This window comes from Belonocnema kinseyi, chromosome 4 (assembly GCF_010883055.1).
Source record: "Belonocnema kinseyi isolate 2016_QV_RU_SX_M_011 chromosome 4, B_treatae_v1, whole genome shotgun sequence".
Classification (NCBI taxonomy): domain Eukaryota; kingdom Metazoa; phylum Arthropoda; class Insecta; order Hymenoptera; family Cynipidae; genus Belonocnema; species Belonocnema kinseyi.
Genome location: NC_046660.1, coordinates 117208904 through 117223074, shown reverse-complemented (window position 1 = coordinate 117223074; position 14171 = coordinate 117208904). Strand labels below are relative to the sequence as shown.

The 14171-nt window shown below is 32.5% G+C and overlaps 1 protein-coding gene across 1 annotated transcript in view; it reads left to right on the top strand.

The window, feature by feature from the left end:
* Positions 1–14171, top strand: part of LOC117171796 (protein rhomboid-like) — a 251055-nt gene that overhangs the window by 175073 nt on the left and 61811 nt on the right. The window contains exon 4 of the mRNA XM_033359407.1: positions 1013–1125. Within this exon, the coding sequence (XP_033215298.1) occupies positions 1013–1125 (113 nt within the window). The remainder of the gene's footprint in view (positions 1–1012; positions 1126–14171) is intronic.

Genomic DNA, 14171 nt, shown 5'->3' with positions numbered 1-14171 from the left:
AGAGAAGGTATTAGATTTGTGTACAATTTGACAAATGTACTATTTTGACAAATAGCTTTTCAATTTATCTTCACAGAAAAAAAAAAATAATAAAAAATTCCGTTTTGCAGTGAAACTCTTAAAGATACAAAAGCGTATGAATAGACAAAAATAATGCATCCAAATAAGTTTTACAAGCAAAAGCCTCCATATGTTTGCTTGTTACAAAGTTTTGGTGGCTTTGGGTGTGAATTAACAGTACACGTCCGCTGGAGACGCCATGTTTTCCCTCAAACATACTAGTTTAACATCAATGGTGAGACACAAATATCTACTAAACATTTGCGTGCCTTACATCGTTGACGACAGACTTGAATGTATCGAGGGAAAATGTGGCGCCCCACGTGTACGTGCACTGGTACTTCGTACACAAAGCCACCAAAACTTTGTAACAAGTAAATGCAGTGAAGCTTAGAGGGCCTGTTGTAAACTAAAAAGATTCAAAGTAGGGTCAGGAGTTTGACAACTGCAGGTTCTGGGGATTCAAAATAGGACGAAAGAGGTGTTACAACGTCAAAGTAGGTTCTTGGATAGGAAGATTGAATGTAGGACCCGTAGATTGAAATTGAGTCAAAAGAGGGTCTTATTTCAACTCGGGTTTTAGGCATGATAAAAAGTTTATAACGGCCAGAGAAAATGAAAAATGTTAGGGAATTTTGAAATTGGGATTTTGCAACAATCTGGATAAAATATTTCGAGCCGCATTATGAAAAGGAAAAATCTGAGAAGAAATTTTGTTTCGCAAGATTTTCTAGGAAAACCCCGATTAGCGTTGAAAAACGTTCTGAATTAATTTTCGTGTGCCATCAATAATCCAAAAGGCTTCCGTTATACACCTGCGGTGTCAAACGCTATTGTCGCTCATGCTCACGATAGACAGTTAAATTATAAATATGCACACGAGACGAAATTGCAGTCTTTGGAATGCCTTGTCGATTCTCTTATTATGCATAATGTGAATTTCATTTTCCAGTTGGCTCCATCTACTATTTAACCTGGGGGTGCAGGTGGTGGTAGGACTGCCTCTTGAAATGGTACACGGTAGTCTGAGGATAGCTGCGGTCTACATGGCTGGTGTCCTAGCTGGTAAGTTACTCCAATCTATATTAGAGGTGTATGCAGTTCATGTGAGCACACTGCTGAAAACAAATTTTTGTCGATTTTTTTTCAAACTGCGGTAAATTTTAGTACTATAGGATCCTGCTATAGGTTTAAAACCATAAGTCACCATAAAACATGGGTACTCAGATATCGGGGGTGGCATTTGGTACACTTTGGTGTGCAGACCATTTTTCATTGTAATGCTATTACTTCAAAACCAAACCAAATAAAATTTGAACTAACAGATTCGAACGGAAATTTGATTAACTTTACGACGGCGCTAACCATTTTTCGCGCGTAAGCGTGCGCGCTTCTCTCTCTCTCTCTGCATGTGCGGGTGTGTGCGCGCGTGTGTGTAAATCCTGTCTATAGTTTTTTTTCAAAATAAAAATTTTAATTTCAAATGTCTCAAAACGCTTATCCTTAAATTGTTATAAAATTGATAATTAGACAAACCTTAGAATTTTTCATTTTATAACCCTGAACGGACATAATTTACATTTCAGGAGGTTCTGAGGTATTAATTAAAATAATGATATGTATAATTGAAAAACTCGAGAAGTCTCAATTTAGAACCTAATGCATGGTTGGACCGACTTCAGAGTTAATTTGTTTTTTATCTCATTGTGTTAGGCTCTAAATCAGCCCCTTACATAGACCGTGTAAGTGTATGCAGTAGTAGTTCTCTTATGATCCGGAGGGAAAATGTCGGTGAAACTAATGCAACAGAAGGCGCCCCGATTAGGTAGTTTAAAAATAAATAGAAAAAGAAATATAAAAGAATAAGAGTATCTATGACTAATAATTCTAAAAAAAGAAAAAGTGATGAAAATATGTAGTTTAATAATACTTCTTTATCATGATAGTTTGATGTTTAAATAAACTGTCTGAACCATTTATTATTGTTTTTAGCCATTTTCTCTTAGAATAGATCGAGATAGAAAGACGGGGTTTGAAAAAAATTGTCCTCTTTTTCTCCAATTTCCAATTAGAGCGAGTTAATAATTGTTTAATGTTAAAAACAATTATTTAAACAATTTATTATTGTCAATAACATTCTCTTAGAATAATTCTAGAAAATTGCAAATTTTGCGCACATTTTTTTGCTTTTCCAATTTTCAATAAGAGTGAGTTAAATAATGAATTAATGTTAACAAAAATAATTGTTCAAATAAGTTATAATTATTGTTAATATTTACTTCTATTAATGCTAGAAAATTGCAGATTTCGTACAAATCTTTCACTTCTTGTCCAAGTTTTAGTAAGAGTGAGTTAAATCATGAATCAATGTTAACCAAATTAATTGTTTAAACAATTTATTATTATTGTTAATAATCGCTGGAGGGATTAAATTGGCCCGAAAAAATATATAATATAGATAAAGTTTTAATTGAAAAATATAATTTCTCGTATACAAATTAAACAAATAATATAAAATATAAATAAAAAAGGTTTTCATTAACGAAACACTTGGCTGTGTGTCGCTAAGGTCAGTATTTCTTTTTTCCAAATTATGTCACAATACAATATTTGAAGAATAACGTGCACTTTGAAGAATATTTGAAAAATTATTGGCAACTACAACAATTTTGATCATTTCTTATGGAATTTGATTTTATATTAAAAAAATTTTTATTTTCACAGACAAAACTATTAATTATATAAAAAAAAGAAATTCAGTATATTTTAATTAAAGACGTGTAAACAAAACACCATAAAAATCCAATAAATCTTATGCAACTACAATCTTTCTTTGGCAAATTCAGTTTTCACTATATAGTGATTGTTGAAATGATTCTAATTTTAAAATTGAACCAGTTTGAACTAATTTGAACTAATAATTTTGAAATGCAATGTTTCTTAACATTATTCATATTATAGCGAAAATTTATTCAAGTATAAAATTGACTTAAAGTAAATATGACTACTATACAACAATTTACATCTGTATAAGGTTTCTTACAGTTTATTATTGATACCAATGTAGAAGTTTCAAATGTAGAAGAATTGATTTACATAGACACAATCCCCCAGGATCCAAAAAAGGCATTACTTACATTATTCCTCTGACACAAACAATTGGGTTGAATTATATTTTTCGTACAGATTATTTGAAAAATAACAAAAAGGAATAAAATAATATAAATTTAATCTAATTACATATACGTCACTTTTTAAATAATATTTAAAGAACTTTTTTTGATTGAAATTGTTTCATTAAATAAAAAATTGGTGACAAAACTTTTTCGACTACATTGGTATTGTTTTCTCATCAATTATACTTCGTTAAAGGGTACTTTTCTACTATTGGTAAAATCAGTGTCCCGGGCAAATTAAACATATAATATAAAACGTTTTCTTGTAGATTGATATAAAGAATAGAAGGTTATTAATGGTTCTTAATACCACTGCATAAACCGTCAAAATTACGAATACACATTGTGTAATCTCCTTTTAAGTACATTAAAAATCAGTCCCCTGGCGTGTCACAAGCTAAGAATCACAATCAAAGCTAAATGTTTCACAATAAATTAAAAGAAAAATGTCATTTATTTAAAAAATTTTAAATAGTGTGATAATGGAAGATAAATTTCTGTGGCACATATTTTTAAAACTAAATATTAAATATTTAAAAACTTAAGCTTAATTTTGTCCCTCAGTTTTTGCAGTCAGTCCCCTGGTTCGACTTGAAAATTATTTTAATCGTTCTATATGCAACAAAAAGTCATCTTTTTGCGTTAAACGGAACGTTTCCAACTTGAAGTTTGTCCTGGTGTACAGCAGATAGCGTTCATATGCTATTCTGTTAGGTTATTTCTCGATGTTAACGCTGAAACAAGTGCTTCAGCCGGCTGTTGAGATAGTCCCCTGGCGAGTAAATTTATACTTTGTTTTCAGAATTTAATTAACAGCTTTCGGTATTTTATATACTCAAGGTGGACAGATAATTATTCCCGCAAGTCAGTTAATAATACTTTATTAGTATTTGTGATAGCCTCGACGTTTGTGGAATTTCTCAGTCCCCTGGCGTCAGTCCCCTGCACAGAATGAGGCAGGGGGCTGATGGAACTACCAGGGGACTGACAAAATAATAATTTCCAAGGGACCTGATGGTCAACAATGCATCCTACAAATAAAAAACAATTAAAAAGGAAGTCAATCTTACAAAGAAAGAGAGAATACCCGTCAATAGCTATCAAAAAATGCTGATTGAGATGTGCTGTGATCGCTACAGTGAACACTGCTTATCCAGACAGTGTCAAAAGTGTATCAATAAAACTCCTGTTAACAAAAAACTTGACAACAAACCCTTGCATTTCCAAAATTGGATGGCACAAAAACAAGAGTTCATAGACGCCAAAGCTAAAATACGACTTCAATTAACAAAATATCTGAAAAAGACGTTGATCATCCAGCCACGTCAACTCATAGAAAAACTGAATGAGGGTTTAGATACATTTTTGTTCCGCGAAATAAACATTGTCCACCAGTTTAAGATAATAAATACTCTAAAGAAAAACATTCCTAATGATGATGCTTTAATACACATGGATTTTTCTCAAAATTATGGCGGCCAATACATCTCAAGAAATTCAACCCGTTCATTTTGGAGGTTATCTCGTATAAATTAGTCTTCACACTGTTATAGTCTATTTAGAAAATATGACTAAGTCGTATAGCACAGCATTCTTAAACGCATTTCATTCCATAACTGCTATTTTGTCACATTTGCTACCCATTTTGAAAGCTTTGTCCCCGATTTCACGTGCCTTCACTTTTCAAGCACTGGACCCGTAGTCCAATGTCGCAACAAATCCATGTTTCATATCTTGGCTACAAAGCTACCAAAACAACTTACAAATATAAAAAAATGTCGCTACATTAGTTTACATCGATAAATAATCTATGGAAAAATTCTTAGAGCGATTCAGGAAAAGTGTCCTGGAATTATTATAAGCACTATTGACTATGAAGCTATTAAAACAATGCGAAGTAATTAACACAAAGACTTTCAATGGCACCCTTAAAGTTCATCAAATGAGTGGAAAATTTCGTTTAACAATACTAACAATGAGCAGTTCGAGCTGTTTCTGCGATTCTGATACGTGCGAACATTTCAAAATAGGAGGCTTGACATATCAAGAGAACACCAAACTCACAGTCGAAGATGTTTCGACAGATTTTGAATATGAAAATGAAAAAGAATCTACGAATAGTTATGTAACTTCTAAACAAATGATTAGGTTGGATCACAAGGATGTCTCCGACGTAGCTAAGGAAGAAATTTTAAAGAAGTTACCTAGCCCCAACTTGTTAATGAAAGGGGATAGAGTATTTTATAAATTAAGGTTCCCCATAAATATGTTTGAGAAATAATTTAAGGTAAGGTTTATTAGATAATTAATGTTCCTTTAAAAAAATGTGACTGATATTATGTAGAATAATAATTATTCTAAATAGTTTGTATTATTATGTGTCTAAAATATACGTGGTTCGTACTGTTGGATCCTCAAAGCAGGAACGCTAATTTTCAAATGTTTCATGTGCTTGAAGTTCGGAACGTTCAAATGAACGATTTTTTTTACTGATGACTTTGTAAACTATAAATATGGCTAAAATGTTTGTTAGTTTATATTAGAAATAATACTTTCACTAAAACAAAATCATAATGCATATTTTTTATTGCAGTTGGAACAACATTTATGGATAAAATAGAATTGAGAAAAAATATTTCGTTCATTTGAACCTTCAGAACTTCAGGTACCTAAATGTTTTTTATTACAAGACATTTTCCTAACATAAAAAACAATGAAAATAGTCAATCAGTAATAACATGTAGTTTTTATTTCACAAAGACAGTCCCCTCGTACATGCGTCAGTCCCCTGTCGCGACTTTTTACAAAATCGTTTATAAATCCTGAACTACTGCAAAATTTATGTGGCCTTTTACAGTTTACGTTGAAACAAACAATTATCTTTACCTTAGACCAGCTTTGGTTTTTATTTAAAAAAAATGCTCGGACAGTTTTGTACAGGCCAGTTTCCCAATAGCGGGGAAGTACCCTAAAATAAAATAATGTTTTAAGAATACTGCAAGATTTATCAATAGTTCTTAATAAAATTATACTAAATTTTAAATTAAGGAATTTTCATTTTTTATTAGTTCACAACTAAGATATTAATAAAAAAATAATGCTTCTAATTGTAAAACTGCGTACCTACAAGATATTATGTACTTTTCACAGATTTAATAAAACTCACTAATGAGGGCCACCATTGTCTGCCGAAACGCTTGAAACAACTAAATTATTTTCAATTCACCTGACCCTAAAGCTTTAATAACCCTAATGAGTTAATAACTAATTTTCATTGTTATACCATTACGCCGTCTCCCTTTCGGAGTAGGCGTTATTCACTCGGTGAGGTTATTCATTTAAGTAACACGTTCGTTCCGCACCGCTGCCCCCACCCAGGTTGCTGATCAATCTCTCTAGCAATCGCCCCAAGTGAAGAGCCTCACATAGTCGTCATGTGAGATTTCCCATTCGGGCCCGTTAGTGTCCAAGGTCCTTTGATTCAGGCTCTAATCACTCTTCAATTCATTATAATTATATAATTCGTTATTATAATATACAAAAATAATTAATTAATAACTAAAAAGTAAGGCAAAATTAAAAATTTCAGAGAAAACCGTAACTAACTGGTATTAATGTGGATAAAGATAGTTATTAACATTAATAATTTGTTTAAATCATTTATTTTGCCTAATTAAAATAAATATCAATTCACTCCAAGTGAAAAGTGGACAAATACAAATTTTTATTAACTTGAATTAATTGTTACTTCAAACTTAGTAAAAATCGGACAAAAAGTTAATAATTTCAGAAAAAAATCCGCTACTATCCAGTATTAATATAGAAAAAGATAGCTATGAATAGTAATAATTTTTTTTCATAATTATTTTTGCTAAATAGAATAAAATATTTACTTACTCCAAGTGAGAAGTAGACAAAAAGTTAAAAATTGCAGAGAAAACCAAAATTTCTAGAATTATTAAAAGATATTATGATTAGCAGTAATAATACATTGTTCAAACTATTATTTATATTAACATTAATCTCCTTATAATTGAAAATTTTACAAAAAGTGAAAAATTGGTGAAAATACAGCGACTTTCTCTCTTTATTTTAAGAGAATATTGTTGCAACAATAATGAATTGTTTAGACAATTTATTATACATCTTATTATCAGTATAAAGTAGTTCGTTCAGGGTTATAAACTATAAATTCTAAGCTTTCTTTAAATATGCATTTCTTCTAAATCTGCGGATACGTGTATTGAGATATTCGGAATTTATATTTTCAATTTCAACAAACTATAAAAACGACATATATTTTGGAGAAATGTGCACCACCGTTGTAAAGCTTCATAAATTTCCTTTTGAGTATATAAGTATATGGTTCTATAGTTCTTTACAATAATTTACCGCAGTTTAGAGAAAATAAAAAACATTTCTTTCGGACAGTGCCCTCAGCATATATGAAATGGAATGCCCCATAACGTAAATTAATTTTATTATATAAATATACACTAACTGAAAAAGAAAATCTTTTACATTATTATTCATAGTTTAAACATTTTTCTAGTTTCCACTTTATACAACAAATAGCTTCACAAGTGACATATGAACCACATTTAAAAAAAGATTTTCTGCTTTTACTTAGATTTTATATACATTTCTAAGTCATTACTTGCTAAATGTTTAGAGAGCTAATTAAGCAAGAAGGCATCCCTGCTCATTAGCATAGGCACTAGATCATTATCATTGTTCTCTTTCTGCTTTCTGTATTTTTCAACAAAGAAGGAAAAAAGAGAGAAAGTAATTTCTCTATTTCATTCATTCATCCCATTATGTTACCTTACGGAAAGTAACCTACCAATTGCGTTTCATGCCCGTCGCTGGTAAAACTGGGACGAGCGAAAATAGACGTCAATTGTATTTTGAAAAGAAACAACGAGAATACCACAAAAAAAGATTCATCTGCGCATTTTCAGAGTGACACTCTTAAAATAGCTGAGTATCATTTAAAAAAAGAATTTGCCTTCGTTTTATTCTATGAACACGTACACAAAATTTTCCGTTTCTGAGTTACAATACAATTTTTCGAAAGCGCATCGCTCTATGCATCATGTGTCAAATTCTTGTTTGATCGATATCCTTTGATGTTTGATGCTAACATATTTTCATTATTTTATTTACTTGTTATTACAACATAAAGCATATTGCTTTTTTTATTACAAAATAAATACGATTTTCGTACAAATGTATATGAACCATAAAGTTGGTTTATTTTCATACAAACGTGTTTATTGAGTTTGAAATGCGTAATTAATCTATGAATGACTACACTGTTAGAAATTTCTATAGCGATTTTACTATAAATGTATTGGAACCGATATGAATGTACGTGTAGTAAATTTAATATGCCATGTTCTTGTAAAATAATATACATGTATAGTAAAAGAGAGTGCATGAAAGTTGAAAGTTCTTTGATGTATTCGAATCTTGTCAAATATTTAAAACAAAAATAATAACCTACAATTCATCGACTAAATTCTTATTTATAATCAAAGTGCGACGTACGGGTGGAGTTTACATCAAAATTCACTGCCAATGTCAGAATTTTTACGTGTTTACTGCTGCTTTTAGGTTAGGTGTCTTAATTATATACTTAATTGAACTTATCCACTTGAAACCCAGTATAATTTATGTTCAACTAGAAACAAATATAATGCTTTATTATTTAGAATTAAACATTACTGCCAAAATTATCTTTAATTTGTATAAAGTAAAATAAGCTGGCTCTTCTAAGAATTGATCAATATACATGTATATTAAATTTACTACGCAGCCTCTTAATAAGTATTTTACAGACCGAGTTATTAGATTTACTATATAAATGTATAGTAAATGTGTATTAAAATTGCAAATATTTTTAACAGTGTATAGTTTTACCAAAGCTACGATACGATGTGTCTTGGCACCAGTTTCGTAGCTTGTCGAAATTTCCTTTGCTTATCCGGCCGCCCGACTGTCCATCCGTCAATCTATCAATCTAGTCCACCATCCCTTTCTCTTTGCATCTTGTTAATACGTTATTCTGCCAGGACAGTGAGTACCGATTGCGTGACAGTGACAATTATACGTGTACTTGCATGTCGTATCAGTCTCTCCAATGCTGCCTGTAACTCCAGTACGATATCCGCAACCTATTTGGGCATTCTACGTTCGTCCCTCTTTGTCGCATTTTCAGTGATGAGCAGATTTCAGTAATTTATGTCTTCCAAATAAACCGCTCTCCCTTGGTTCTATTTTATTCTTGTGCTTAGCTTTGCAAAATGACTAGAATATTTCAAGGTTTATACTATGTGAATCCGAATGGGTAACACTTGACCAAGATTCCATACAAATTTCAGAAAAATTAGAAATTAGAAGCCTTTTTCAAAAAAAATATTGACTGAATTCCAAGTTATCAAATTTTGCTCCACAAGTGGTTAAATACATTTCACGATGAAAAACAGTTAAGAACTACATAACTACTACATTGAAAATATATTCTATGCATAGATCAAATTTTGACACCTTGGGATTAATTATTAGTCTGAAAATAATTTTCTCATCGGGTCTTGTTGGGAACCCGAAATTGAACCGTTTTTTAAATATTGCACACCCCTATAGTTAAGAGATTATTATGAGAGAGGCAGAGAGAAAGAGAAACCTCCCTCGGGTTAAATTGCACTTTTCATTGTAGACTCGCATCGACTGTTTGTGTAACATAAGGAACAACCGGCAAAGGAAGAAAAAAATTGAACATACTGTTAGCTGACGAGTGTGTACTTAAGTGCATGAATGATGCTCATCATATTTAATTAAGCAAATAGAACTATAATAATTATAATTTAACCTCTGAACACGCTAAAACGAAGTTATTATTATTACAACATTTCGACATTATTACATTATTATAACATTACAACCGATCGTTCCGCAACACTGCTCCGACCCAGGTTGCTGATCAATCTCTTTAGCAATCACCTCAATTGAAGATCCAGACAAAGTCATCATGTGAGATTCTCCACTTGGAACCATTAGTATCCAAGGTCTTTTGTTTCAGGCGTCATTCACTCTAAGTATGCCTGTCCTGGCATACTTCTCTAACTTCTTTTATGTCCATGCATTTTTTCATGCAGGCTCTTGTGTTTCTGTGTCTTCTTATGTCTCTTCTAACTAGAGTCTCATTCACACATTCTAACCATTCTTCCCGCGGTCTACCTCTGGGCACGCTACCATTTACTTTACCTTGGTTTCGTTGATCGTTCATTTGGCATTCTCTCAACATGCCCGAACAATTTAAACCGATTTCTTTCCCATGTGTCTACTGTCGTCTCTTCTGCACCACGTTCCTTGAGAATTATCTCATTACTTACTTTGTCCATCAGAGTTTTCCCGCATATTATGCGCATGAATCTCATGTCAATTAATTTAATTTTACTCTTATCTTTTTCTTGATAAGTCCATGTCTCGCTACCGATAGTACAGTCGGTACAAATATAGAGTTATGTATTGCCATTTTAGCTTTATTTGATATATTTTTACTTCTGATAAGGGACCCTGCTCTACCAATAACCTTCTTACCTTCTTTTATGCGTCTATCCAACTCCTCATCTATCTTATCGTCCCTGTCAAATAAGCTACCAAGGTATACGAACTTACCAACTTGTACGATTCTCTCATCATTTAATACAATATTGCATAGTGTTTTCTCACTCTTTCCTACGAACACCATAGTTTTTGTTTTATTAGCGTTAATTTTGAAGTCCATGCTCTTCATGCTTGCATTCAGTTTATTTGTGCATTGACTCTGCCGTAACAACCTTATCATTTGCGAACGCTAACCCACGTACCCTTACTGTTTCGAGATCTACACCTTCTCGTTGAAAAGAGCCATTCTCAAACACTTGTCCATGAATAATATAAATAACCATGAAGACATAACGCATCCTTGTCTAACTCCTTGAATAATATCGAAACATTCACCTAATTTCCATTCACCCTTACACTCGCGTTGCTACCCGTAGATATTGTTTTTATAGCTTGTAGGAGTCATCTATTGCCTCCATACTCTTTCAGGACTTCCCAAAATTTAATTATATCTACCTTGTCAAAAGCTTTTTCTAGGCCAAAAAAATTCACAGGAAACTTTTTCTACTCTCAAACTTTTTTATGTGATTTTCCTTAAGCTAAATATTTGATCCGTACATGATCTTCCTGGCATAAACCCACTTTGGACTTCCCAAATCTTTGCTTCTTTTATTTTCATTGCCCTAAGATTAAGTATTTTTGAGTATATTTTAATTACGGTAATCAATAAGCTAATCCCTCTATAATTATTGCAGTCGCTTTTATCTCCCTTTCTTTTGTATATTGGTACGATAATCGCTTTTGCGAATCGTCTGGGATGTTTCCCATCTCGAAACATAAATTTATCAATTCGCACAGTCTATGTGGTATGTACTCGCCACCGTGTTTAAGCATTAAAGTTTAAGAATAAAGTCAAGTGAAACGTAGGGGAGGAGCACAGTATTATATGTTTAGAGGTATTACCTTATAGGAATACAACTTACTCGAAAAGATGCAAGATACGAGTATGAGTGCAGTTCTGAAATTTGCTTAGATTATGCTCTGAAACTTCGTGGTCGCGAAACGAAACGTATTTACACTGAATGGCGGCATGACGAACGTCTGATTCTTGAAATCCGGGTCCGATTATTGTTGCCAACTTTTTTGGTAGCAGTTTTAAAATTGCATTGCATGCTGAAAGTTGAGTGCTGTTGGTAGCACTGAATAATATTTGAGGTTAGAAAATGTCATTTTAATGTACATGAGTACTGGATACATATCATACGGAAAGGAAAATTACTTTCCTACAAAACCTAACGATAAAATGTCTTTATTTAACAATGATTTTTTATATTAGTTTTGTCTTTTATACAATAGTTTACCAATAAACAAGGTATAGTGCGTCAGATCAATCGATACTTAGTGATGAATTAAATTATTAAATCTGCACTATGAGACAGCACTGTCAACACAGGCAACTTTATTTTTTCTATTTCCTTCGATTTCAGCACTGCAATAAATATAAATTGTTATCTTTTATTAATTAGTTTTTAAATGACGCATTCTTTTTCAAAGTCCAAATAGAAGTACTTTCTAGAGCCAAGCTAGTTTTTAGACGGAATTTTTATATTAATGTGATGTCAAATTCTGGCTCGCGACATTATTGGGTCTACATAGAACTTCGTGATGGATTTTTCTATCTAGTAGGTATGTATAGCGCCAAAAGAGCACCAATCTAATTTGACGTGAACAGGCAGCCACGAATAATCGAGTGACTGGCGCTAGAATAATTCCAGTCTGCCAGGAATTATTTCCACACGGGGAGTTAGAGTATATTTATCCTGCAGTTAATTCAGCAGAATTACAGCCCAAAAATTAAAAAATTTATTTAATTAAGGAATTATTCTTGGTATTTAAGTAAAAGATTACATCATCAGTTAATTCGTCACTGATTCACATTTAGAGAATACATCGCAGTTGTAGTGCCCTATAGCTTCATCTCCGAATTTTCCCCTAAAAGGCCTAAATTAGTCTCTGAAAGTCTCTAGTATCCCGTCTACATCATATAGCATTTCCCCGTTACTATTTCTCATGTTGACAAATTCTGTACTTTGTTTCCCTTCATTTTTTATAAAGCATTTTCTTGCTTCCTTTAAAGTCGTTTTGTATTTTCTTCTCTTCTTTTCCTCTAATTTTACCTTTACTATTCTTAATTAATCGTTTAAGTATCCTTTTTTTGTGTCTTCCTATATAGATTCCTATATAGGACACTATATCGGAACCTACATAGGATCCTATATAGGAACCTATACGTTTCACCTATAGGTGCCGCCTATAGGAAATGACATAGGATCCTGTACAGAATTTTATAGAGGTTCTTGTATTAGATCCTAGCCAGATGCGCAGTAGTATAATTATCTAGGTAAACTAGCTACATAGTTTCTAGATGGCAAATTTAGCTTAAGCAGCTAGAAATTTAGGTGACACAGCTATATTTTCTTGGAAGACAAAATCTAGCTGAACGGTTAGCTGGGACAGCTAAGCCATTTTTTTCAGTGTACGGCTGCGTACAAGGTTTTTTGGTCCTCCAGATGCACATGGAAACATAAGTACCATTAGGTATCAGTAGGTATGTACCATGAGGAACATACCACTAGAGACCATTTGGTGTCTTGGGTCCTATATAGGATCCAATGTAGGTGTCTATATAAGATCCTACGTAGGAACCAATATAGGAATTTTCAGTAGGGTTGAAGATGTAAATCCATGCTCTAAATGTCAGCAAAAATCGCAGTATTTCTTTTATACATCCGAATAAAATATTGTTTATTTCCACGCCTTTTATTACTCAAAAATATTTTTGCTTGGGACAAACAAGAATTTGTCTGCTTAGTAACAAAATATTTTGTTTATTGGCATTGTTTTCTTTGAAACATCGAAGGTAAAATGTCAAAATTCTATCTATTGTGTGACTCATGCCATTTATTTGGTATCTTAACGCGGCGTGAAGTTACAATATATGCCAGGAATATTTTTCGCCAACAGTTAAAATCTCGTTTCGATGCGTATCTGCACAATTTGAATTGAGGAGTTATGATTTTAAATATCGGAACTGGGATTTCGCATTTATAAATTCTATAAAAGACGGATTTTCGGATTTTCAAAATAGCTGTGACGAAGTTATGTGAAAGAAACAAAATCGAAATTTCGCTTATTTTCATTGTGAAGAGTTTCTCCATCGAAAATCGGCAATGACGTCTTCGTTGTCTGGAAATCTCTGTCCACCGAGCCATTTTTTCAAGTTTGGAAATAAGAAAAAGTCACTGGGGGCTAAATCTGGTGAATACG